Genomic DNA, 23970 nt, shown 5'->3' with positions numbered 1-23970 from the left:
TCGGCTCCGATGGAGACAGAGGAGGGAGGGAGAGCGAGTGCAGGAGGATGGACAGGTGGAGCGGCAGAGGTGATGGTGTCCTCCCCGGCGCTGTAGGTAGAAGCACATAAAGCTCTTTAATCAATGATCACACTCTGCAGTAACAAAGTCCCGCGAGCCTTCACCGAACACATTGTTCCACCTAATCTCTCCTTCCTTCCTTACTTCCTTCTTTACTTCCCCCCTGTAGCTTCATTCATCCTTCGTTATCAGAGGAGCCGCAGCTTCTCTTTCCACTATGTCGTCATTTATCACACTGATAAGACCCCCAGCTATACCCTTCCCCAAACAAACACGGCTGATAAAAAAGTATATCAACAATAATCCGTTTTGCGTAACTCCGTTATGTCATTGTCCTGCACAAGAACGCTTTTGATGTGGTAAACTTATCCTTCAGATTTAATCATTAAAGCATTCTGAATGATATTATGCTCAATAGATAAGATTAAAAAAAATAATTCTGGATGATTTTTGTTGGTTTAAAATATTGTCGATCAGCCTCCTCCTGCCTCTTCCTCCTGCGCAGCTCCCTTCGCTCCTGCCTCCTCTCTCTCCTTCTTACCTTCATCTTGTCCTCCTCCTTCTCCCCGGGCTATGACTCCATCCTTCATAGCCAGCATTAGGTTTGATATAGTAGGTTAGGTCCTCTTCCAAATAAATTATTTAGAACTAAAAAGTAGCATGGTCAGTGTTATCACTGACATTAGCGCTGCCCGATAATTGTCAGAATTGAAATCACAATTATTCAAATGATTATTTGTTGCCTTTTATTTTATGTGTTTATTAATCAAAAAACTATGCTGAATATTATCTGTTTTCTGAGGAGTCAAAAAAGTACAAATGATTTCAAGCATGCTTCGATGGAGGAGAGATCCTGTTTCACACCTGCCCCCTGCTGGCCAGCCCTCACACCTGCACAAATACACTGAGCAGCGCGGCCTGATGGCATCATCACATAGCGCTGTTTGTTTTTGTGTCAAGCAAACGCATGAGCCGTGGCACGTGAAATGCGAAGGGAAAATAATCCCAGCGGCCTGAAATAAAGCAAGTTTGCTTTGCTTCGTGAGATTTCTTCGGATGGACAAGCGGGAGAGCATCCTTAAAAGGGGCTGGAAGCAAGATGGCCATTTTATACTCACTACTGCCACCTCAGGCCATATGTGTAACTGCACCTTCTATATTAAGCTCGTGCATGACGGCAATTTGAGTGACCGTACAGGATTTTAGAGGCAGTTGTGGTGAACAGGTCTGAGCTCATTCTACACATTAGGACATGGCTGGAACATGTAGGGGGAGGAAAATACTTAATTTTAACATGTTTAAACTCTTTATAGTCCCTTTAATCATTGTTTTTTTAATAATAAGTTAAAAAGATGAATATCCTCATCGTCAACCAACCATTTACTAAAGCTACTACTATTTTTTTTATTTTTGGAATGCATTGTGCTGAAGTGTTGTTTTGTAACTGTTGAAATTGTTTACATATTGTTTGTCTTTGTTTGGGTTTTTGAATACTAAAACAACATTTAAAAAAAAAAAAGAAACATTTTTTAACTTATTTTGTAATTGCTAAGTGTAATAATCAAAATCGTAATCAAATTCCGATTAATTGCACAGCCCTAACTGACATGTTTATATGTTTCACTTCTGAAGTAGCAACATATAACCATGAATGTGCGTCTTTAGTTACTTAGTGACCTCCCTACACCAACATCTGTCTGATAAACCCACTTTTTATTAACCTTTTTTTACGGCTACAACCTGACAAGCCCATAGTGACCTGAAAGCTTCGCCTTATTGCTCAAACTTCAATTACCGCTGTGCAGGTTCAGTCAGGTGCATGTTCCATCTCCTGCACCTGTTAAACAACTTCCCATCCTTCTCCTCAGCCTTGACACCCATATGTTTGCTGCCCCGGATCCCAGCAGTAGATACAGTATGCGCCCTGTCTGTCCAGCCTGTAAATTACCCCTCTCCTCTCATCCTCTGTCAGGCAGCCTCCGCACCGAGCGCAGCATCCCTCTGAGTTATGAGCGTTTGACCAAAAGCCTTGTCCGGAGCAGAAGATGGATCTGACTCATGGCACATACATAAGTCCTGCAGCCTGCTCCAAAGCAAATGAGAGGGTATAGGAGGCGAGTTAGATACCTTTCGTTTGTGTAGAGATATAGATAGATGTTGACGGGGTCTGCATGTTTTCAGCACTGGTCTGTGGAGACATGTTAAAGGAATAGGCCACCGTTTTTACATACTGAGATATGTTCTTACTTTAGTTTAGACAAGTTCATATGTACCTGTCTGGTCTTCACGCGTGCCTTCAGTCACGTAAACACAGCACAGACGGCGTTAGCATTTAGCCTCTCCTCCTCTCCTCTATGGCTCCAAACGAGGTGAAGATAGAAGCTCCACAGTAAAGTGAAGATATTACTGCGCGGATGTCGAACTACTCCTGGTATTATTACGCCTTACATTATAGTTCCCCTTTTCATCCACTTAGAAAATCCACATTGTTAATTTTGTGTAACTATACTTTATAGTGTAACTCTTCACGTAACCATATTTAAACAGGGAAAACGTGGAAGAGCTTGGTAGCTTCTGTATTCACCTGGTTTGGAGCTTTAGAGGAGAGGACGAGAGGCTAAATGCTAACGTGCTGTGTTTACGTGACTGAAGGCACGCGTGAAGACCAGACAGGTACAAATGAACTTGTCTGAGCTAAGGTAAGAACATATCTCAGTATGTAAAAACTGAGATATGTCTCTGTTTTTTCTAGTCTCTATTTCAGCCTACTCCCTTTTAATATCTGTCACTTGATGTCTTTTAAAAGTCTTCAGGTAATTATTGTGGCTGTCTAGTGTGGCATGTTTATACATTTATACTTAAAACTCTGTGCAGCACAGGGCACGAGAGTCAAGAAAAGCACTCTTCATTCAATATTCAACTTCATCATAAGCTTTTATGGAAATTGAATTGCATGCCATGGACTTCTATACATTCTGTAAATTTTTTTACATTAGGGTCTTGAAAGGGTGCAAAATTGAAGGGATCTCACTATTTATGTAGCAACACCAAGCAACTAGAGCCTCCTCTGTTGCTACCAGTTGACATCCATCACCGTGTCAGCTCATGTTTTGATGCAGTAATGATATAACTCTATTCTGTACTAGATTCAATATTCCACATCAATAGGAGCCTCTCTGACACTCACCTGTCGTATAGACCCTGTACCTTAGTGTTTTCCACTCATTTCTTTCCCCTGTGTAATACTACCTTTTTCAATATCAAACACTCCTTCAGCGTCTTATCATGAGCTATGGGCTGCTACTTATAAAGAGAATGGGTTTTGTTAAAGAGTGCCTTAAGGGACACTGGGCTCATCGCTCTGGATGTGATGAGTGAGTGCAGACGCAGCAAAGACTCATTGTATTGAGCTAAGCTCTGGAAAAAAGACGTGCTGAAAAAGATCTTATGAGCTCTGCAGTGAAATGCACGCTGGGACATATGTTGATTTGTGCTGATAATTAGGAAGCGTTGTTGTGGGAGAGAAAAACTATTATGAGTGGCTTGAGAGCAGCTCATTTGAAGATTTGTTATTAGGCAGCACATTTTAGACATGCAATTGTGTAGAAGCAAGTATGGTAGTTTGAACAATGTGACTCTTGTTCAGTGCTGCCCCACATAAAATAATGAAATGTTCCCATTTGTGTAAATAACTACATTACACACAGTGAGGTGCGGTCAGACCCGCTCAACCATCTGAGCCACTGTCACCCCTCATTAACCTAATGTATTTCTCTGAATCCATCTTTTTACATCTCAGTCAGACTTATAGGCAACTTACTTCACACCAGGAGCCAATGATCTGATAAGGGTTTCCCACAGAGAAAGTACATAAGTTTCTCTGTGTTCATTTTGGAGTTCCTAACATCAAAGGGAAATATTTGGCCATCTGGAAAGTGCTAGCAGTTTTAAACATTTAAAGCACAAGAACCGCTGATTAAATAATTCAGAGTTTTTATGTTGCGAGGATGTGGAGGCGAGTATCTGTTTTCAAAGTAATGCTCATATTGGGCTGTGAAAAGCCTTGATTTAAAACTGCTGCAGTGAATGTAAAACACTTTTGTGTAAAAAGAAAAAGCTTTCTGAATTATGCTTTTATATTCCGCACAGAGCCCAGAAACACACAGAAAGCTGTCTTAAACAGGCCTTTTTATCGCACCATAAAAGTAGTTTATTATGTTTTCTGCCACAACAAAACCCGGAGATTATTCAGCCTGGAGCAGCCCCATCACAGGCGCTGCTTTTGTGCTGGAGTTGGCATGACCCAGAGCTCCCATTATGATGAATGATGAAATCTCCTCAGTGTTTCTTGCACAAGGAAATGCAGCGCTATTGAAAAAACAAGTTTTGTTGTTCTTTTATGAATTTTTTCTTATCTTGTTTCTGCCCAAAGATTAGACAAACGTGGCGCGTTAACTTCTGTATTTGCAGAGTTGTCTTTTTTTTCTTTTGCTACTCTGCTTTTCTTGTACTTTTTGTTTGCAGCTATTTTATTGGATTCAAAGTGCTTAGCAATCAGGCATCTTACTCGTGTTTTAGCCTAATTAACATCTGTCCCAAAGCGTTAAGAGTTCTTTTTATGGCATAGCTGTCACGTTGGAGAATAGAATAGCTGTAAATGAAGCAGGAAATTGACACAGTTATAATAGGTATAACAGTTAAAACCTTCAGCACCTTTCAGCAGATTCATTGCCAGTGTACGTAAATTTACTTGTAGCACCACATCTTTTGCATAACATACAAGGAGCCTCACGGAAGCCTTTTTAAAAATAATTATTTATACATTTTCTTTCTTTACAGGAACTCACTCTATTCTATGCATCTTCTTACAACTAACTTTTACTATATTATTGTAATCTTGCCCCCTAATAGATCACAGCTTATTCTATTCACTATATCTCCTCTATGCATTACATAAATTGTCATTATTGTTCCTTTGTCTTATACCTTCCAAGATCACATGAGATCAGAATGTTTTCTCAAAGTGGGAGGACTGACTCTTGGCGTAGTCTCATAGATGTTAAAAATGAGTTGTTCATCTCAACCACTGAATCCTAATCCTTCTATCTCCACCTTCAAGATCTCAACACTAGCTTTTCTGCCTCCATCACTTCCTCCTGCGCTTCATTATTTGCCACTTGCTGTCGTCAAACCTCATAACAGTCTCACCAATGTCTCACACACCTTTCATTTCATGTTTGCCACTCTTGCCTTTGTCTCTTGCATGTAGCTACAGGTTAGGGGTCAGTGAGCATTTTATCAGAGTAACAAACATCACCTTGTTGGGCCACCCATTGGGAATGGCTGGAGAAGATAGATTGAGATAGGGCACTAGAAAGAGCGCGGCCACGGAGAGTATAATCCAATGTGTGCGGAGAAAAGAGCAGCTCTATCGGGACTGGGTGGCTAACCTGTACAAGCAGCGTTCAGGCCCTATCAGATAAGCTGTCAACAATGTGCTTCCTGTTAATGAAAGGCTATAGCACTTGTCTGTCCAGATCTGGCGGTGCTGTGTGTGAGATGCATCGCACAAACACCGGGGTTGGAGTGTTCGAGTTGGAAGTAGAAGACAAAACAAGGAATTAACTCTTGTTTCGCAACTTTATTTGAGCTTGCTTTCTTTGACTGATGTTTCAAAGTTAAGGTTATGGTATAATTTTGTGTCCCTTGGGAGGCAGTGCAGCACTTGGGGACCAGATTTTGAGCTAGGTTAGGTCAAGCCTGATGGGGGAAAACCGTTGTAGAATCAGAATTACTTTATTGGCCATTGTTAGGTTCACATGTAGGATTTTTTCTTTTTTTTTTTTTTTCAGTCCAATCGTGCAACATGAAACATATAACACATAACTTAGTTAAATAATAAACTATAAAAACTACAAGGGCATGCATAAGAAGATTAAATTTAAACTGTATTAAATAAATAACAACAATTTGACACAGAACAACAGTGTGAGTGTATTCACAGATGTGCAGGTGCATTAAGTGTTAGCAGCAGATCTAAGTGTGGACATACCACATAGTGCAATAGATCAGTACAAAATGGCTGGAAAAGGTTATTCCATTCATAAACCTGATACAGAGTTATAGATACAGATGGCATCGGCATGAAGCCTCATTCTCCGTTATTTAAAGCCACGCCAAGTAACATCTTACCCAATAAATAAAATTGAAATACAAGCATTTACTTTATGACAGATTTTTCATCATTAAAAAATACCTCATAAAACTACAAAGAAACATTTATGAGGCTCAGCTCTCCTACAATATGACTGTAAACTTTACTGGGAGTGGGTACGTCTCCAGCTCGTCTCCATGGAGATTAGGTTAGGTCCTTATCCAAATCTATTCTTTGATTACTCACTGCAGAAGTAGCATTTGCTGTGTTGAGCTGATCATTAGGTGCAAGTTATGTGTTGATGGCAACAGTAGTACATTACCATTCTGTTTAATGAGTCCAGCTAAAGACTGATGTACCTGTATTGATATTGTAAACAAGTACCACTTAAGTACTAAAAATAGATACACTTGAAAAGTACCCATTTCTACTAAAAGTTTCAAACCTAGGACCTTCTTGCTCTGAAACGATCATTTTCATCTTTACCCAAAAGACACTGTTGCCTCCATGCATCGCCAAAGCTCTAAACAAGAGGGATGTGCTGGGATATTTATAAGGACATACTTGATAGTCGGTAGTGGAAATAGATGGGAGCATTATGCATATAACCTCAATAGCTGTTCACTCTACATTTTCAGTCACCATTTGCCGACACAGACTCGTTTATCAGTCAGCCTGCCACACTGTCGAGGTTAACATCCCCATGTTTGATTTCAGATGGAGGGATTTTGTTGAGCTGGAGGAGTGGCAGCAGAAAGTGAATGGGCCCAGCTGGGGCTTGCCTGACTGTCTTGGTTTCCTCTCAGTCCTGACAAAACAGTTTGGCCCCGGTCACGTCACATTCGACAGTGTCCTGCGGGACAGGAACACAGGGGCAGTATTATACAAGACACGTCCCGCACACACCTGCTTAGCTTGAGGGCCCAGGAGGCTGAATCCTCTTACAGGGTAAACAGGAAAGTAGGATGGCGTAACTGTGAATATGAAAAAGACTGTGCATAGATATAATAAACTTAACATAATACGGGCCCAGAAGAGGTGACAAGACATAAAAAACATGTGTGTGATGTTGGCCAGTAGAAAAGACTTTCAGCCATAAGAAAAATATGACAGGTTTGTGAATCCAATCATCTTTGGGAATTTTCCCTAATTACACAATGATTCAATAGATATAATCTGTAAATCACAAGCCGTCAAGTCCTTTTCTGCAAACGAGCACATGCTGGTCCATTACATTAATATATTGTATGTGCGGTGGCATTATACTGCCGTCTGTTTTTCGTTTTCTTTTTTGACAGGACACCCACTGGGAAGAACATAAAATCGGTGCCTATGAATCACTGTCAAATAATGATTAGGGAAAACATTTGGGCAGTTTCTTTCCCATAGAGTTGTATTTTCACCTGCCCTCCAACTGAACATGATCGCAACCTATTCACCTTCTTCCGCCCCGCCTGCCTATGCCTCTTTTTGCCTTGTCTCGGCACTTCCGTAAGATTGCGAAGCCCGTTTATTTAAACGGAGAACGAGGGGTAATGTATACTGGTTAGACCACAATAAAGCCACAATGAAACTGAGCAGATGGAGAATGTAGTCAAGTTACATTCACGCAAAAGTATTGTGGCATTATAAAGTGTAGAACTCTCTTGCTTCCTTTTTTATTATACTGTATTTTGGCTTATTCTATGGGCTTTGCATCACATTTTTCCAATGGCGCTACTGTGTGTGACTGGCCTTTGGTATTGTACGGTGCAGTGAAAACTTTTTTCTTTTTCCTAGCACAATAAAGCGCTTGTTGAAATAACACAATCTGGTTTGCGAACTGTAATTCTCTGCTCAGAGGCCCAGCGGATGTTCATGAGTGCTGCTTTTTAGACTAACTCAGCAAGGGCACAGCAAGGTAGTTTGTCTTCTTTGCTAAGTTTTAAACAGGTCTCTAGGCAAAAGCATTGTGTCCTAAGCGTAGCTCAGTTGCTAATAGCGCTGCGGTGTTGTCAGCGCAGCATCCTGATAGTCACCCAGTGGAATACAAACTTATAGGCGAGGGATTCTAATGTGCAAAAGTCCGCTTCACTTCTCTAATTAGCTCCAACACAACAAAAAGTAACAGCAGGAACCGGAGAGACGCTTCAGCAGCCGAGCCCCACATTCACTGCCAAGTTCAAATGACCTCAATGGGTTTTAGTGAAACCAAAGGCACAGGTTTATTTCTGTTTTATGTAAATGTCAATTCAATCATCACAGACATAACCACAGTGATTGCATTATTCATTTATACAACATGCTAATTACTCTTGTGTGGGAGTAGTGCGTTATCTTACTGTATATTTACGCAAATAATCATTAAGTCACAGTCCTCATTACAGCCCTCAGTTATGTGTTAGTGAAAGCACAGAGTTGTATTCCTTCTATGTAAAGCATGAACCATGCTTCCTCTAAGATTTCCTTCTTTGCTCTGATTGGTTAAAACTGCCTGTCATTCAAACATGATGGAGGCTGACCATTAGAAGGAGCGGGTGGGAATTTGCAGATGTACTGTACACCAAATGACTCTCATGTAAATCTATAATTGGAAATATGCTTCTTTAGTACCAAGCTTTTCATTTACCCATAAATGTACTTATTACTAAGAATGAAAATCCTCTTTCTATTGAAATAATCAACACTAGTCAGTGTGTCTGCAATTTAAAGCGGTAAAAAAGAGTCTCTGTTTAAATTTTCCCTGTTAATTCTTCAAATTATCACCAGAACCGCATACGGCTGATTTCAACACTTCAGAGGTGTCTCAACATACTTTTACTTCCTGCGGTTAGTGCTAGACTGTTAATTAACTCTCCTCTACACAGCTCTTACATGACATTGTACTATATAGGTTTGAAAGCTATAAAGGAAGGCAACATGTTTGATACCAGTTACTCTAACATGTTTCTATTGCTACTGTGATTTTGCAGTGCTGGCGGATAATAATACACATAATAAAAGCAGGGTACTATTGATTCGCCGTCCTTATTTCAAAACACTGTGAAACGCGAAGAGCGGAAAGTGGATCGAATGTGTTTGTGATGATAAAGCAGGATGGATTCTTTTCCTCCACATTGACAGGGCAGATAATGTAATTTATATGGGACAGAGACGCCACAAGTGCCGCCGTCGTAACAATAGACTCTCCATTTCTCTGCCAGTGCTGAATAGTTGGGGGGCTCAGCTCTTGGACCTCCGCTGGCTCGTTCATTCACACAGAGCTCAGTGGGGTAGAGCTGGGTGCTTTCTGCTGCTACAGACTGTAGGCACTGTGGCTAATTGCAAGTGTCACACTCCTCTGCTGCTGGTCTGTTTGCGTGCAGAGGGCAGGGACATATTTTATGCTGCTAAACAGAAGTTGGAATGGAAAAGCTTGCATTTAGTGAGAGAATTTGCATGGAAATACACCCAAGTTTTAATGGAATGATCAGCTAGCTCTGTAATAGGTCGAGGGTGACTGTGAATGTAGAGTGGTACAAATAAAAATGACTGCAGGGAGAAACCTTCCAACTCTGTAGATTAGACATGTGTGCTTAGCTGTTTATATTCTCTCAAATGTTAGTACCTTTTTAAATGGGTATTGTATATTGATTGTAAAACATAATTTGCTTTCTAAGGACAATATCTGTTAGAAAGTTTAAATGGACTATACAGAGTTTAAAAATGTTAAAACTAAGTATTTTCATCAGCCTACATGTTCCAGCCATATGTAGAATGAGCTCAGACCTGTTCCCCACAGCTGCCTCTAAAATCCTGCACTGTCACTCAAAAACGTGTTAATTCGGGTCCAAAGTGCCATCATGCACGAGCTTAGTATAGAAGCTGCAGCTACGCATAAGACCTGAGGTGGGCGTAGTGAGCATAAAATGACTAACTTGCATCTAGCCCCTTTAAGTTAGTATGTAAGTAAATAAGTGCTTTATTTGTCATTATACAACTGTGCAAAGAATTTGTGTTCAGATGTTAGTCCTAAGCCGCTGGTGCTACAGGAAAGCACCCGAAATAAATCTGGCTGGCTGCCTTTAGTCTCCTCTGATCCAGAGGTGCAGCGCTTTCTGGGTTTGTCCCTGTTTCAGAGCGTGGTGTCCTGCACTGGTCAGCTCTGCCTCCTCCTTCCTCTTCCTCCTGCGCAGCTCCCTCCGCTCCACAACAGTCTTTCACCATCTTCCGGGAGGAGCTTGGCAGTTAATCTGTTTTATTCTCTAGTGAACGTCCATTAGTCAGCACAATAGTAGGGATAGAAGGCATGTGTGGCTTACCTGTGAGTCTTTTCCAGATACCTCCTTTTGTCCCTTTTTTCCTGCAGTGCCTCTTGTGATGCCTCCACTGTGCTGCAGGTGTGGGGGGCTCTTGGTGCCCCTTCAGTGTTTCAGAAGAAGAAATTTGCAGCTCTCAAATGTCTTTGGCTCATAAGCTAGCTGTTTGTTTGCTTTTAAAAAGCTGCTTTCTTCAAGGCGTTCTCAAGGACGTATAAAAGCATCCAGTAAAACAATGTGGAACACAGAAACCACAAATGTAGTTTGCAGATAAAGGCAAAAAACTCTGCTGTACTGAGAGAGAGGGAGGTTTGCAATGTCAAATTTGTCCAAAGTTGTTCAACTCCAGTTTGCAGACATCAGCCTCATTTAGAGTTGAAGTTGAGTATGAAATTAATTCTGAGAATACTCATGTCCACTGCTTTGAAGAAAAGAAAGTGACAAAATAAGTAATCTAGTTTTAGGAAAGGACATCAAGAATTGGGCTGATTGGTGGTAAACTAAACAGAACTAAGTATCATGATGTTTTTGCTGTTGTTTTCCTAGTTGGTCTTGTCTGAACTTATTCATCTGCGTGGTATTCTGAGTAGTTTGAGTATAGACTTGACTTCACCTCAGTCAGGCTGCCTCACACACACACAGGCTCGCTCAGGTGTGTTAGCAGCAGACAGGTCACACCACATGCTGCAGACAGTCAGAAATAGCCCCGTCTCCCTGCTGTTTCCATCAATCTGCTCAGTCCAGTGCAGTAATCTCATCACTACACCTGCTCCATTATAAGTGTGTGAGCATGACCCCATTGGTGACGTCACACAGTCTTTCATATCTGAGATCCCACGAGTGCACTATGCCTGTCACTCAGCTTGACACCCATCCTCTTCATGTGGAAGGCAATCATACATGAGATAATGTAATAGTTTGCCTGATTTTATAGAGTGTGACTTATACAACCACATATGCACATGTTAAGGTACTGTATACTACTTCTACTTTAGTCTACAGGAATGTCATGTACATTTATTCAATTAAACCTAAATTTAAATTACTAAACATTGACTTCAAGCATATATTCCAATTCTGCTGCTTCACTCACATGCACATAGACGTATTATTTGTAGGCCGTGATTCCTCACCCCTCTTCATTTGCATTAATAACACCAGTCAAGACAGAATCCATTATGTCACAAGAGGAAATACTCATTTCAGAAGCAATAGAAGTCTTTGGAGCCGGGCTTTTAAATTGTTTTTGACACTTGTGAAGTCCCCATTGGATTCCACATTATTGCGCCTTTCTGGAGTCGCCCGTAGCCACTAGGGGGTGGTATCGCAGCAATGCCCGCGCTCACTATGACCGAAAAGAATCTGAATGTGTGAATTCAACCTTTTCATTTTCAATAAAAACTCATACGTAAGAACCACACGGAATATATGTACATGCTACTTTGTTTATTTGTGATTACACACATAAAGTGTTAACGCTTAAACATTTGGTTAGTAAGCACTGTTTCAGGTGCATTCCCTGATGAGTTTGGAGCGTAAATAAAAGGCGGAGTAAAACTTCTTTATCAAACTTAGGACGGGTGAAAGATTGGGAAGTGAACATATGAACACAAAAAGGTATCGAACGCTTTTCAGCAAGACACCAACTTCTGAGGTCTTACTGTTTTGAAGGGCAAGTTGGCGGTGATACACAGGTGATGGCCGAAAGGGTGTTAAGGGTCTGTGGGCAGCAGCTCCTTGGGGTAATTCGGCCACCAAACACGTCTCCGGATCTAGCTCCCTGGTGTGTCTGTGCAGGGTTCAGCTCCATAACATCAGGTGCTTCGCTGGTTTAGTGGCCATGGCCAAGCCGGCAGCAATGGGCTAGCCAAAAAGTGCGTGGAATGTTTACAAAAATATATGTCCCAACGCTTCTTCTTGGCAGGAATATGCGGAGAAAAAAAAAGGAAAAAAGAAGTTCTAACAAAACTTTTCTTATAAATTACGAGGGAGGAGAAGTTCATCCGAGTGGACTTTCTCCAATTCGAACAGGAGGCAAACGTGAGAGTTACAATGAGACGGCCACAAAAACTGGAAAAAGAGAGTTCAGTGGCTGCGTAAAAGTTTTAACTCCCGCATCAGTGGGTGTTCTAGTTCTATGCAAATTATCACCCCTGAGCTTGTTAAATAGCTCAGTTCATTAGTTTTCAGGATGTTTCTGATGTTTCAAAGCAGTCCTAAAAGAGCAAAAGGACAGTTCAGCTCTGGGTTTATATCTTGAGGTTTCCTGGTGGTGTTTGTTTGTTAGTGTTAGGTAGATTAGACATATTAGACAGGTAGATTAGACATTTGTCTCTTTCAGGGACTGGATGCTGAAGGATCACAATGGGATGGAACTACGCCACGCTGTATCAGTCTTGTCTGTCGATAGATCAGCGTCATCTAACCTGCATTCAACATGGATCCTTCAGTAACCGATTATACTAGCCAATATATTTTTTAGAACTAAAACTACTCTACTACCGTATTATTTGTAATGGAAAGTAACAAGGGAATAATATAACTAGCATTTTTCAGGCAGGTCACAAGTCCTTTAACAAAAATAATTTCACACCACAGTCATTTCAGTGTTTTCCTCTGTGCTAATTAAAACCATGTACCGCTCTCATTCAAGGTCCCTAATCCTCTTATAATAGTCAGCTCCCAAACATGCAGGTGAATGGACATTGTTATTTTTGTCGGGTTTTGTTTTGTTTTTGCACCCTTTTTGTCCTGCCGAGCGCTGGGCTGGCAGGTGTAACACAGGTGAGATAAATGGAGAAATAATTCAGAGTGGTTTCAGGAGGCAGGCTGCGTAGTCTGACCTGCTCATTGTGCTGTAACCTGCTCCACTGCTGGGCTCAAACTGTGTAATTCCCTGCTCCAACACTTTGTGCACACGGCAGATTGTGTTTCCAAACTAACTATTCTCCCCTTCACAGCAAAAAGCGGGTTTTAAAAGTAGCTGTTCTCTGCTTTGTGTCCTCTATGACCTTTGCTTGTTTGTGCAAATTGATTTCAGATCTCTACTTTTGCAAAACAGATTAATGTCTGGTTAAACTTTACCTTGTCACAGCTGTAATTGTGTACATCATATTATTGTTCGCATTCACCCGGTTCAGTAGACTGTAAATCAAGTCATGCAGGTAAATAGTTGTATTTAGTGTTGGCATTTATGGTCTGGGACTTCAATTACAATGAACTGATGGTTTTCACTTTCAACTGTTATTAATAAGTAAGTATGTCATGGTTCGAATTCCAGCTCCCACAAATGCACACTGTCATTGTGTCCTTGGGCAAATACTTCACCCAACTTGCCTCCAGGGTCTGCGTACATTGGTGTATGAACGAGAGAGTGAATGGGTGACTGGTTCCTTGCTGTAAAGTGCTTCGGGCCTGATAAAGGTAGAAAAGCGCTATATAAGTTGAGTCCATTTACCATTTACGTGTTGTCCCCATTGGGAAATTTGTTCTTTGCATTTGACCCTTCCCCTATTGACTCAGGGCAGGCTGGCAGCAGTTGGACCCATCGTCAGATCTTGATCAGGAATACCTAGCTGGTGGTTTCCGTCTACTGTCATTGTTTTTGGAGTTGCAGGGAACCAGAGTGCGAGGAGTTAACCCACTTAGACATGGGGAGAACATGCAAATGGCTCCATATGGCCGGAGAATTGAATCTAATCCACAGTAAATACAAGTGTCTTCTACAAAGTGTCCTACGCAAACGCTGTCGAGCATTCCCCTTGTAAAACTGTTTGTTTTGATGGATACATCGGTTCGCATTTTTGCCTCATTATTTTGTTTAGACATCAAAGCAGTCCTTTTTTATTCTGTAACACCGTTTTGACCTCTTCATAACGTCTCTTTTCCAGACAATTTTGATGCATTTTCTCACATTTACAGACATTGACTGATGCGCCGATGAATAATTTAGGGCATCTCTTGTTTCATATGATCTCTAAATGCAGGAAACACATGATCACCACAGCTGTCGCCCAAGTGTCCACATGAATATTTCACACTAGACTCCTCAGTGCATGTCATTATATGACAACAATGTACTGTACTGTAATGCGCATGTTCTCCTGTCGATTCTTTGTCATTTCCCCTCAAATGGCTATAACCGTGGTTCGCACCCGGGTGCCTTTAAAGGACTTCCTGTATCGCATTAAATTTTAAAGGGGCAGATCCAGCAGTGCCCAGTGATGGCTTATCGTGCTCATGGAGGGGAACACTCCTACAGGCTGCACCATGATCTCCGTCTCAGCAAAGCTATTACAAGGCTGACTGCGTTTGAGCACAGTAGGCGATAAGCAGGTGTAGGTACAGAAACTCTATGTGTGCAACCGCTTTTATTGACATGCCTGTTTCTGCCCGCGCCTACGTTTTGCCAACTCCACAGCTTTAGACTTCTAAGACATTTTTATATTGCAATCCTCTTTTAAGGTTTAAATCCTGGACGGATGTACTATCAACACTGGGGAGTAGCTTCCCAAATGTGTCACAAATGTGAAGATAATCTCTCTCCGGAAAAGGCTTAAAAATCTAAGGATGACCCCAAAGAGCTGAGAAATGTCAGTAGCGTATTATGACAAATCTGTGCAGCCAAACAGCTACTGCAATAAAAAAATAACCCATCTTCAATAATATCGTTGTATCTCTCTAAACGCACTACAAAGACTTCTCAATCCGATCTCTTTCCATTCATTATAAAAGAACAGGCGACCTATTTTAAAAGCACTGTGTAATTAATCATAAGGCAGGAGCAAACATTATGAGAGCAGGAAATGTATGAAGCCTCCCTGTGTGACTCTCAGCTCTCCCGAGTTGGCATTTTTCTCTCTTAACTCGCTATCCTCCACTGCTTCCTCTTATGCTTCTCTTTGCTTGAGTTAAATTCATACCCTCCCATTGCTTTAAATGTTTTTCCTATCCCCTTTTTTCACAATTGCATCCCGCTAAGGCTAATTATGACAGCAAACAACATTTAGTTCAGCAACAAGCCTATTCCGTTTTCAATGTGATGAAACTTAACTAAAATAACTTGGTGATTTTTTGTAGACATGGACGTGATTTTAGCGTTGAGTACGAAGAACCAACACCAAGGCTAATCTGTCGGAAAATAGTTTCAAAAGCATAATGCAGGATCTTTTAATTCAGCTACTAACATGATAGTGACTTAGTGTGTGAACCCGTTTGTTGGTTTGAATCTGGCCATCCGCAAAGTGTGCCGTTCTTGAGCTTTGTTCAAAACTGCTGGCTCAGTCTTTTCACCTCAAGTTACGTCACCAGCACTGCAGATGGGAACGGTAGGTACTTATTTGTGGCTAATAAGTCGTTACTAATTGTCTGGAGATTGGATCAATGTCCTCTCTCTGTTACAGCTCAGCAGCCCTGCCCACATTGCACACAGCAGCCTCCATTTATCAATGCTCCCAGATACAGGCTGAAGAGAGAGACCCTCTTATCTCATTATTAGGACTGGCAGTATGCAGACCTCTATAGAGAGAAATGCAAAGATATGAAACTCATGCATGCCTAAACAGAACAGACCCGGGCTTGACTTGGGTCGGACTCAAGGATAGTGATTCTGCTGCTGAGAAGATATTGGTCTTTCAAAGTACCGTCTAAGTTTGGAAGTTTGGAGTAGATGAATAATTGTCTCATGAGAAGCACTCGGTGACTTAAGGGTGACTTGTGTCCTTGTGAAGCATTGTACAAATAGAATTCCCTTCCGTTTCCCTTACAATCCTAAAATTGTCAATGCTGGGCAAGTTACTTTCAAATTGTAATATAGTCCATGTTAGTAGTTACAGTTTTAAAAAAAAAAAGTAATATGTTTGTATTACATATTACAATGGAATTACAATGGAAATACAATGGAAAACTGCAAATTGTTTCATAATCTCGTCTTGTTTTCGTGAACCCAATCTCAGTCTCAGTCTTGTGGGATTTGTATCTCGGTGTTTAATGATTACATACCGTATTCTTCCCTTTTGCCTCAGATTGAGAGCTTACTAAAACGCTTTTTAACAGAAAAGAAATTAGCAATAAAGAAGAATCAGCGTAATAAAGGAGCAAGTGGTGATATGAGAACCACTTTGGTGTCCAGGCTTATTGGCTGCGGCAGTGATGAACCTGGGCCTGGGCTGTCAGACACGCTGAGTGCACCACTGCCTCTGGATCTACCGCGCTCCAATCTGGGCTCTCATTCAAACTGGACACGCTGTTATATTAAATGGTCTAATGCCAAAGTTGCTGTATAAATTTCTTCACACTCTCCAGGCTGGCAGCGCAATATAGGAACTGGATGTCCTTAGCTTTGAACTCAAAATATTATCATGATAATCGTATAACTTTCAAATGATGCTCTTTCCCATAGAGTATGATAACCCTCTGCCATATTCAAATAAGGATATATACTGTATGGGACTGAAGGAAGAGTCACCTTGTTCTTTCAAAGTAAGTTTTATAAGTACCGTAGCTTAGTGTACATTTGTGCTTCTGTAGTTAAGGTGGTTTGTAGGGCACGCTGTGTCGGTGTGGAAGACTGGTCTTTTTTAAAGGGATATTTCAGGATTTTGTCATAGGGCCTCATTTCCTAGTTATCCAGAGTGTTGTTGATTTCTGGAGATTTTTTTTTTTTTTTTTTCATGCAGTCCTTATATTTGAAGAGTTTAGTGGTGCCAGGCTAGTGCTGGGCTAGTGCATGTCTATGGTAACTTGTAGCCTGCATTAAAAACCTCTTTAAAAAACCTTGCCATATCTGATTTGTAGAAAGCTCCTTTGTGAATTCCACTTGTAGTAATGCCGGCCGCAGGTAAACAAACTACTGTAGCTCCGGTAACCTAGCAGATCACTCCGCCGCTGCGTAGCTACAACCAGGAAGCTGATGCTGCGCAAATATAAGTTATTTTAAATGCAAAATGGTTATATTTGAAAAATGATTCAGTCAACACAGACATTTATATCGGTAGTCTGGTGTTGTAAGTGATTTGCAGGTGCACTCTGGGTCAGACTGATTTTTAATGTCAGGCTACTAGTTACCATAGAGATGCGCTAGCCGAGCACTAGCCTAGCACCACTGAACTCTTCAAATGTAAGGACTGCATGAGTTAAAAAATGTATCTCCAGAAATCAACAACTCTCTAAGAAAGGAGGCCTTATGTCAAAAATCCTGACACATCCCTTTAAGCCTGGGGATGTCTAGAAGGGCATCTGGTGTAAAGTAGAGCTGTACAATTAATCGCAGTCTAACAAAAAACACAAATTGAATGGTATTGGATTAAGCCACTTCAGCATCCCATCCTCAACCACAAAATATTGTTTTTGTAGTAAAACTTATCCGACATCTGCAGACATTTTCTGAAATACATGTGATTCGTCTGTTTAGCAGCTCATACAAAACCTCTCTTTAAATGTGTCTTCTCTGTGCGCTGCAGAACAGAGCGTTATCAGGCAACACACAATGACCAATAGCTCCCTGACCTGCTTCTGTATTCACGCATTGTTTTGATAATTATTATGTCTCTTATTAATGATATGCTCCAAGCAGCTAATTATTTGAATCTCCCTCTAAAGGAATAATAATGTGTCTTTTTCATGGTACAAAATGAAATCCTTGTTATCGTTCCCCTGTTGCCCCTTCTGACACAGACTCCAAAAGTTGTCTAAAAATATTTTGGTTTCTGCAAGTCATTTTCAACTGATAATGAAAACAGACTTCGGGTCCTTTGTGTTCTTGTTAGTAACTGCTATTATTGCAGAGAGCTGAAGCAATCTCCAAAAGTATTAACATGAAAATATGATTGTTTGGCTGTACAAGTCCTGTCCCCCTTTCTTCTTCATGCCAATAGTTAGTTTGACCCCTATTTTTTAGACAACACGGCTCCCACAGCAAACAGCAAATATCTATCAGCTAATCATTAACCTTTAGACCGTATTCATATTCAAATCACATGCGCTGCTGTTTTCTCCACACTCGCTGTTGATTTAAGGAATGAGCCTGTCCCTAATGGCGTTTCTCATTCCGGGAATCACTTTTATGTGTTTTCAAAGACAGCTTCTCCATCACGTTCCCCTCCGCGCTGGTCTCTCTCCGCAGTCGATCGCAATGTTAAGCAGGAAATTGGACGTCGTCGGGAGTCAGGGTCAGGCTGGTGCACACATACATATTCCTGTCCATAAACACACACATAGGCTTTTGCCCCACACACCATTAATCCGTTATTATGAAGAAGCCGCAGTGTATTCGATGGCCCGGGAGATTGTGTCAGCGTCTGCAATCCTATCAGGACTATAGTCATAAAAAAACACTTAATCTAGCTTGTTCCCCGCAGCGGTGCGAATGCCTGGTCTAACCGTCCTTGTCAAAATCCCCTCTCCTCCCTCTGTCCCGCTGCAAAATATAAGAGCAATAATTACTGCTTAATCTCCTCAATCTCCCCCATTCTCCCTGCAAAGCGTTTCCCCATAAAGCGGCGTTGAGTTACAGCCAGATGATATTAAAAATGTTTATGGCATTCGCTGTAAAAGAAGTATGCATAACCGGGCCCTTGATTGGGTAATTTATGAGGGCCTTGGCACTGCATATAGGAGCAGAGATGCGAGTTGGAGGTAGCGCTGTCCTTCGCCTTGGCAGAATCAAGAGATGATGAATAGGGCCATGACTGATGTATGAACAGCCAATCTGTCTCTGTGTACAAAGTCATAGAGAAGAGGATGTTCTACGGGCCAGAGTCGGCTGGAAACGCGGGCTGCCAAATCTGACTGGGTCCATTCTATGTGCTGTTGTATCAAAGTCTGTGAGCTAAGTATAGAAGCTATAACTTTGTGGCATTATATAGTGAGGCAAACTTTCACTTTCATTCACCACCGCTTTAGTTCTGGTGTAACAATAGCAGTACTTTGGGTTTGTGCTCGATCTTGTCTGATCTCGGAGGCTGGTTGGGCCTGATTAGCACCAGGACTGGAGACCGTGTGGAAATGAACTTGGTTGAGTTGTTGGTGAGTGAGTAGTTGTGGTTACATGTCTCTTGCCACCACCAAGTATGAAGTGAATGAATGATTGTCTTTTGTGAACTTGTTGTAGTTGTGCTTCGTTTCTGTTATCTATACGAACATTTCCAACAGTGCTTGGAAATTTTGGTCTGTGTTAAAATAGCCGCTTTGAAGTGTAACAGTTTCTCTTTTGCCAATGAGGCAAATCAAAATATGATATCGTTATCATTTTTGTTTTGTAATCAGTATTACTCCTTTTTGGGGAATGTACACAGTACATGAGTTTCAGTCATGTAATGCCTTAAAGTGGCCAGATTAAAGTTGGTACTTTGGACCTGAATTAACAACTTTTTGAGTGACAGGGCAGTTGTGGTGAACTGGTCTGGGCTCATTCTACAAATTAGGACATTGCTGGAACATGCAGGGGGAGGAAAATACATCATTTTAACATTTTCTAAACTCTGTATCCCTTTAATGTAAATGCCACCTGTAAATGGTCATTTCAGCCATGATCAGAAACTGCAAGTGTGTATCTAATTTTTTTTCTTTCTGTTGTTTCCTTGTTGTTTTGTTCCTTTGTTTGTTCCACTATGTTCCTTGTGAAATGAGAAATTTTATTTTATTGATTTTGGGGTGGGCGCTTATAAGCTCTTCGCTTCGGTCCACTCCTTTTGAGCAGAATGTTTACTGCTCAAATAAACAAATAAACTAAACTAACCTAAGTGCTTTGAGTGACTTGTGCCTTGAGTAAAGCACTAAACAAATAACAATTCATTTTACGTCACTTGTGTCACACAACATTGTAATTTAATTAATTTCTTAACCCCCACCTGAACCGACCACACATTTTCTTCTACTAAAAACTGAATACTAAAAAAATCTAAAAACTTCTTGATGAAAGCGTCCAAACAGCGACAAAAATGTGACGAAAGAGAAACAAAAACGCAACAATAATGTAAAAAGTGACAAAAACACAATGTAAAATGTGATGAAAACGCAATGAAAGGACAAAAAAGTGATGATAAAAAGTCAAAAAAATCAAATGCGAGGAAAAAGATCAGTTTAGATCAGTTTTGTCGCTTTCAAATGAGGCAGCCAGTCAAGAAAGCTTTTAGATTTGGGTAATGCGCTTGGTTCTAGTGGGGGTTAAAAGGGGTAAACGCCATTGTTTCTGATCTAAATCTTCCTTATTCCTCCCCTTGGAAGAGGTTGAACGCCATAAAGACAACTTTCTAATTCAGCACTTAATATCTGTGTTTCCTTATACAATCTGTGTGCAGAAGTCAGCGTGGCAAGATACACTTTATTGTTCTTGCAGGGAAGTGTCTCCTGCAGTTGACCAATCTTTCATTACCACTGGGTCAGGAGCAGCAGGGGTTTGTTCAGGCATTTTGTTGTCGGTTTTGATTAAAGATGAAGCACATTGGGACCATTTATTTGTTCATTTTTATACTGCACAATGTTGCTGCCTTTTACAATGTTCTTCCCTTGTCAAAACTGTCATAAGAACCTCTCCTCATGTGTCTTTTTGTGCGTTTGCAGGGGAGAACAACCCGTGCCAGACCAACCCCTGTCTCCATGGCGGCAGCTGTTTGCAGGAGGGCGACGGTTATAGCTGCTATTGTCCGCAGGGCTTCTCCGGGGAGAGCTGTGAGATCGGTGAGTGGGTTGAGAGCGGGTCAGGCCTCACACAATCTGCAGCTGGGGCTCACAAGAGAGGATCTACACTGGCACATGACCAAATCAGATCTTTAGAACACCTCTTTCATATTTTGAATGGATCTCTTTGTGAGAAGAGACCGATCTCTTTTTGCCATTTTCATGCAATTTTACGCAAATATGGACTGAACATGCACAAAGACAAGATAACGGCAGAAGTGAAAACTCGTGGCTCTTAAAATGATTTGGCTTAGCTGCTGTGGCATGTTTTCTTTCACCGTGGCAGAAAGTTTGATTGAAACAACAAGGGATCTGAGTCATTGTTCATTACAAAGAAAAGTTTAAAATGCTGGTTTGAGTTGTTCACATGAAAAAGAATTAAAGATTCAATATATTTTCTTCTGCCATGAAAGGCACATCATTCTTGTCTCAGGCACAAGCTGTACAGTGAGATTAGACTTGACAGGATTTCCAAAATTATGGGATTGTTCGAGATCTTGGCTCTGCTGTCGGCTCCGGTAGATTTGGAAGTGAACGCGGATGCTTCAGCCAGCTTAATGCTAAAAGACTGGTAGCAAAATACCAGTCAATGTGTTTTTTAGGAATTGCGGGCAATACCATTCCATATATGCTGCCTCAAAATCATCCCATAAGTGGATTGTGCTGATTTAAAGAAGTGCTAAGTAACTTAACCTTAATAAATCCTTTTTGTAGTCCCTCTGTTAATGGGATGATTGGGGAGTCTTTCATCTCACCCTGGTGTCTCTGGCCAGAAAACCACACTTGCAGCTTTCCTTGCTCTGATACACACTAATGGAATCACGAAGAAGAAGCTAACAGGCTAACGGGCAAAGCTAACTGCGGGCTAGCACCACACCACAGTACTTACAGCCAGGTTTGAGTGAAAAAATGTATCTCCATTGTGTAATTGGATGTACAATATCCCTCTCAGCCCTTTGTGTTTTCTGTCATCGTAGTATTTACTCTCACGGACAATTAATGAGTAAAAAATGCAGCATGCTACGACACCTGCAGTGGCACTTATGGCCTCTAGGGGCATGAGTTACTTAGTTCTGCTTTAAAAAGGCAGAAAAAGAAACGCAAAGGACATATACTGACATAATATTGTCTAATATTCTTGACAATAATGTGGAACAGAGCTGGAAAATACATTTGTTCTGCTCTCCATGTTATGACTGTGTGGCTGATAGTTCTTTGCTTTGAGTTGATGAAAGGAAAGCTATTCTCCTTTCGTTTAACAAAGATCGCTCTCATTAACGCGCTGGCTTTGCACATCTTTGCAGTGACTTAATTTATAATGAGCTATGACAAGTGACATAGATATCAGTGGGTCATGGATGTCTAGAGCCCATCATTTTGCCTAGTATTGGTTTTATAGTTAATAGCACGTTATTGTAAAGATGCTGAAGGCTGAATCTTGATTTACTGCATGTGAAATATCTTTAACCTGAAATTGAGTGTTATTCTTACAAAAAATAATGGCTTTAATCAATCATCATGTCCATCTCTGTGTTTTTTTAGCCTCCAGTGTGAAACTTAATAGTCTTTTTTGGAGGGGGGCTGAAAAGTGTACGGTTTTAGATGAAGTTGGGAAAGCGAATGTGGCGTGTGCATGCGCTCCAGTCAGTGGTGACACAGCGCTGCAGCCTCTGGAGCTGTGAGCCGCTCATCTCTCCATTCAGCTGTGTGATAGGAAAATGTGTCTGTCAGGAAGGCTGCGTACTGTTACACTGAGAGAGTGAGAGAGTGAGAGGGAAGGGGTAGAGAGAGCGGGAGTCAAGGAGATACAGGAAAGGGAAACGGAATGGAAAAGAGAGCGAGGAAAGGTGATGAAGGGAGATGTTTGTGTGAGCTTGTTGTCCATTGTAGACAAAGTATCTTGAGCTGTCATCTGGACTCTGTAGTTTTTTTCTCTTTATACTCAAAGGGACTATACATAAGTTTAACAACAAATAAATATATACACATTTAAAATGTCTTCCCCATACATGCTCCAGCAATGCCCTGGTGAGTAGAATGAACCTTGGCCTTTTCACCGCGATTGCCTCTATATGCCTGTAAATTCACTTGAATAGAGAGTGCCTCGGGGCGAACAAACAAACAGTGTAATGACGTCATGCGCGTTCACGCTCAGCTGCAGCGTTAGTTATCTTCATCATAAACACTGAAGCCTTCGAGCGAGAGGTAACTTTGGAAGGATGGATTTAGTGGAGAATAAGAAGAGACTGGCTTCAAGCACTGGCGAAACTCCAGCCCAGACCCCAACTAACAAAAAGAAAGAGTTTATTCGAGTGTGACAAAAAGGGCGAAAGTCGAGTCTGATCAGCGTAGGGGAACAACAAAAGAGTAAACATCGGAAAATGTTGAGAGAATCACTGGGTAGGACAAAACACTCGCAGCTGGCGTCATTTTTGCTTGAAAGGTAAGAAATTATTACTAAATATGTGGGGAAAAAGTGTTCACGGATTAGTAGTGAAACGACTACAAAAAATTAACATTGGACATGTCAATGTCAATGTCAATGTCAATTTTATTTATAAAGCACATTTAAAAACAACCATTGTCGACCAAAGTGCTGTACAAGAACAGTAACAATATGTACAATAAACACAATAAAAGTTAAACACAGGTAATATATAAAGGCACAAACTGTATCTGGTCTACATGGAACCGAAGGCCAAGGCAAAAAGATGAGTTTTTAATTTGGTTTTAAACTCCTCTACAGACTGAGCCGAGCGCACATGTAGAGGAAGGCTGTTCCAAAGTTTAGGGGCCGTTTAC

General features: G+C 41.1%; 1 protein-coding gene across 1 annotated transcript in view; it reads left to right on the top strand.

Moving 5' to 3' along the window:
• Positions 1–23970, top strand: part of ncanb (neurocan b) — a 171140-nt gene that overhangs the window by 64138 nt on the left and 83032 nt on the right. Inside the window, exon 9 of the mRNA XM_079574668.1 lies at positions 21052–21168. Within this exon, the coding sequence (XP_079430794.1) occupies positions 21052–21168 (117 nt within the window). The remainder of the gene's footprint in view (positions 1–21051; positions 21169–23970) is intronic.

This window comes from Gobius niger (genome assembly GCF_951799975.1).
Source record: "Gobius niger genome assembly, chromosome: 17".
Classification (NCBI taxonomy): Eukaryota; Metazoa; Chordata; class Actinopteri; order Gobiiformes; family Gobiidae; genus Gobius; species Gobius niger.
This window is presented reverse-complemented; position numbering and strand designations above follow the sequence as displayed.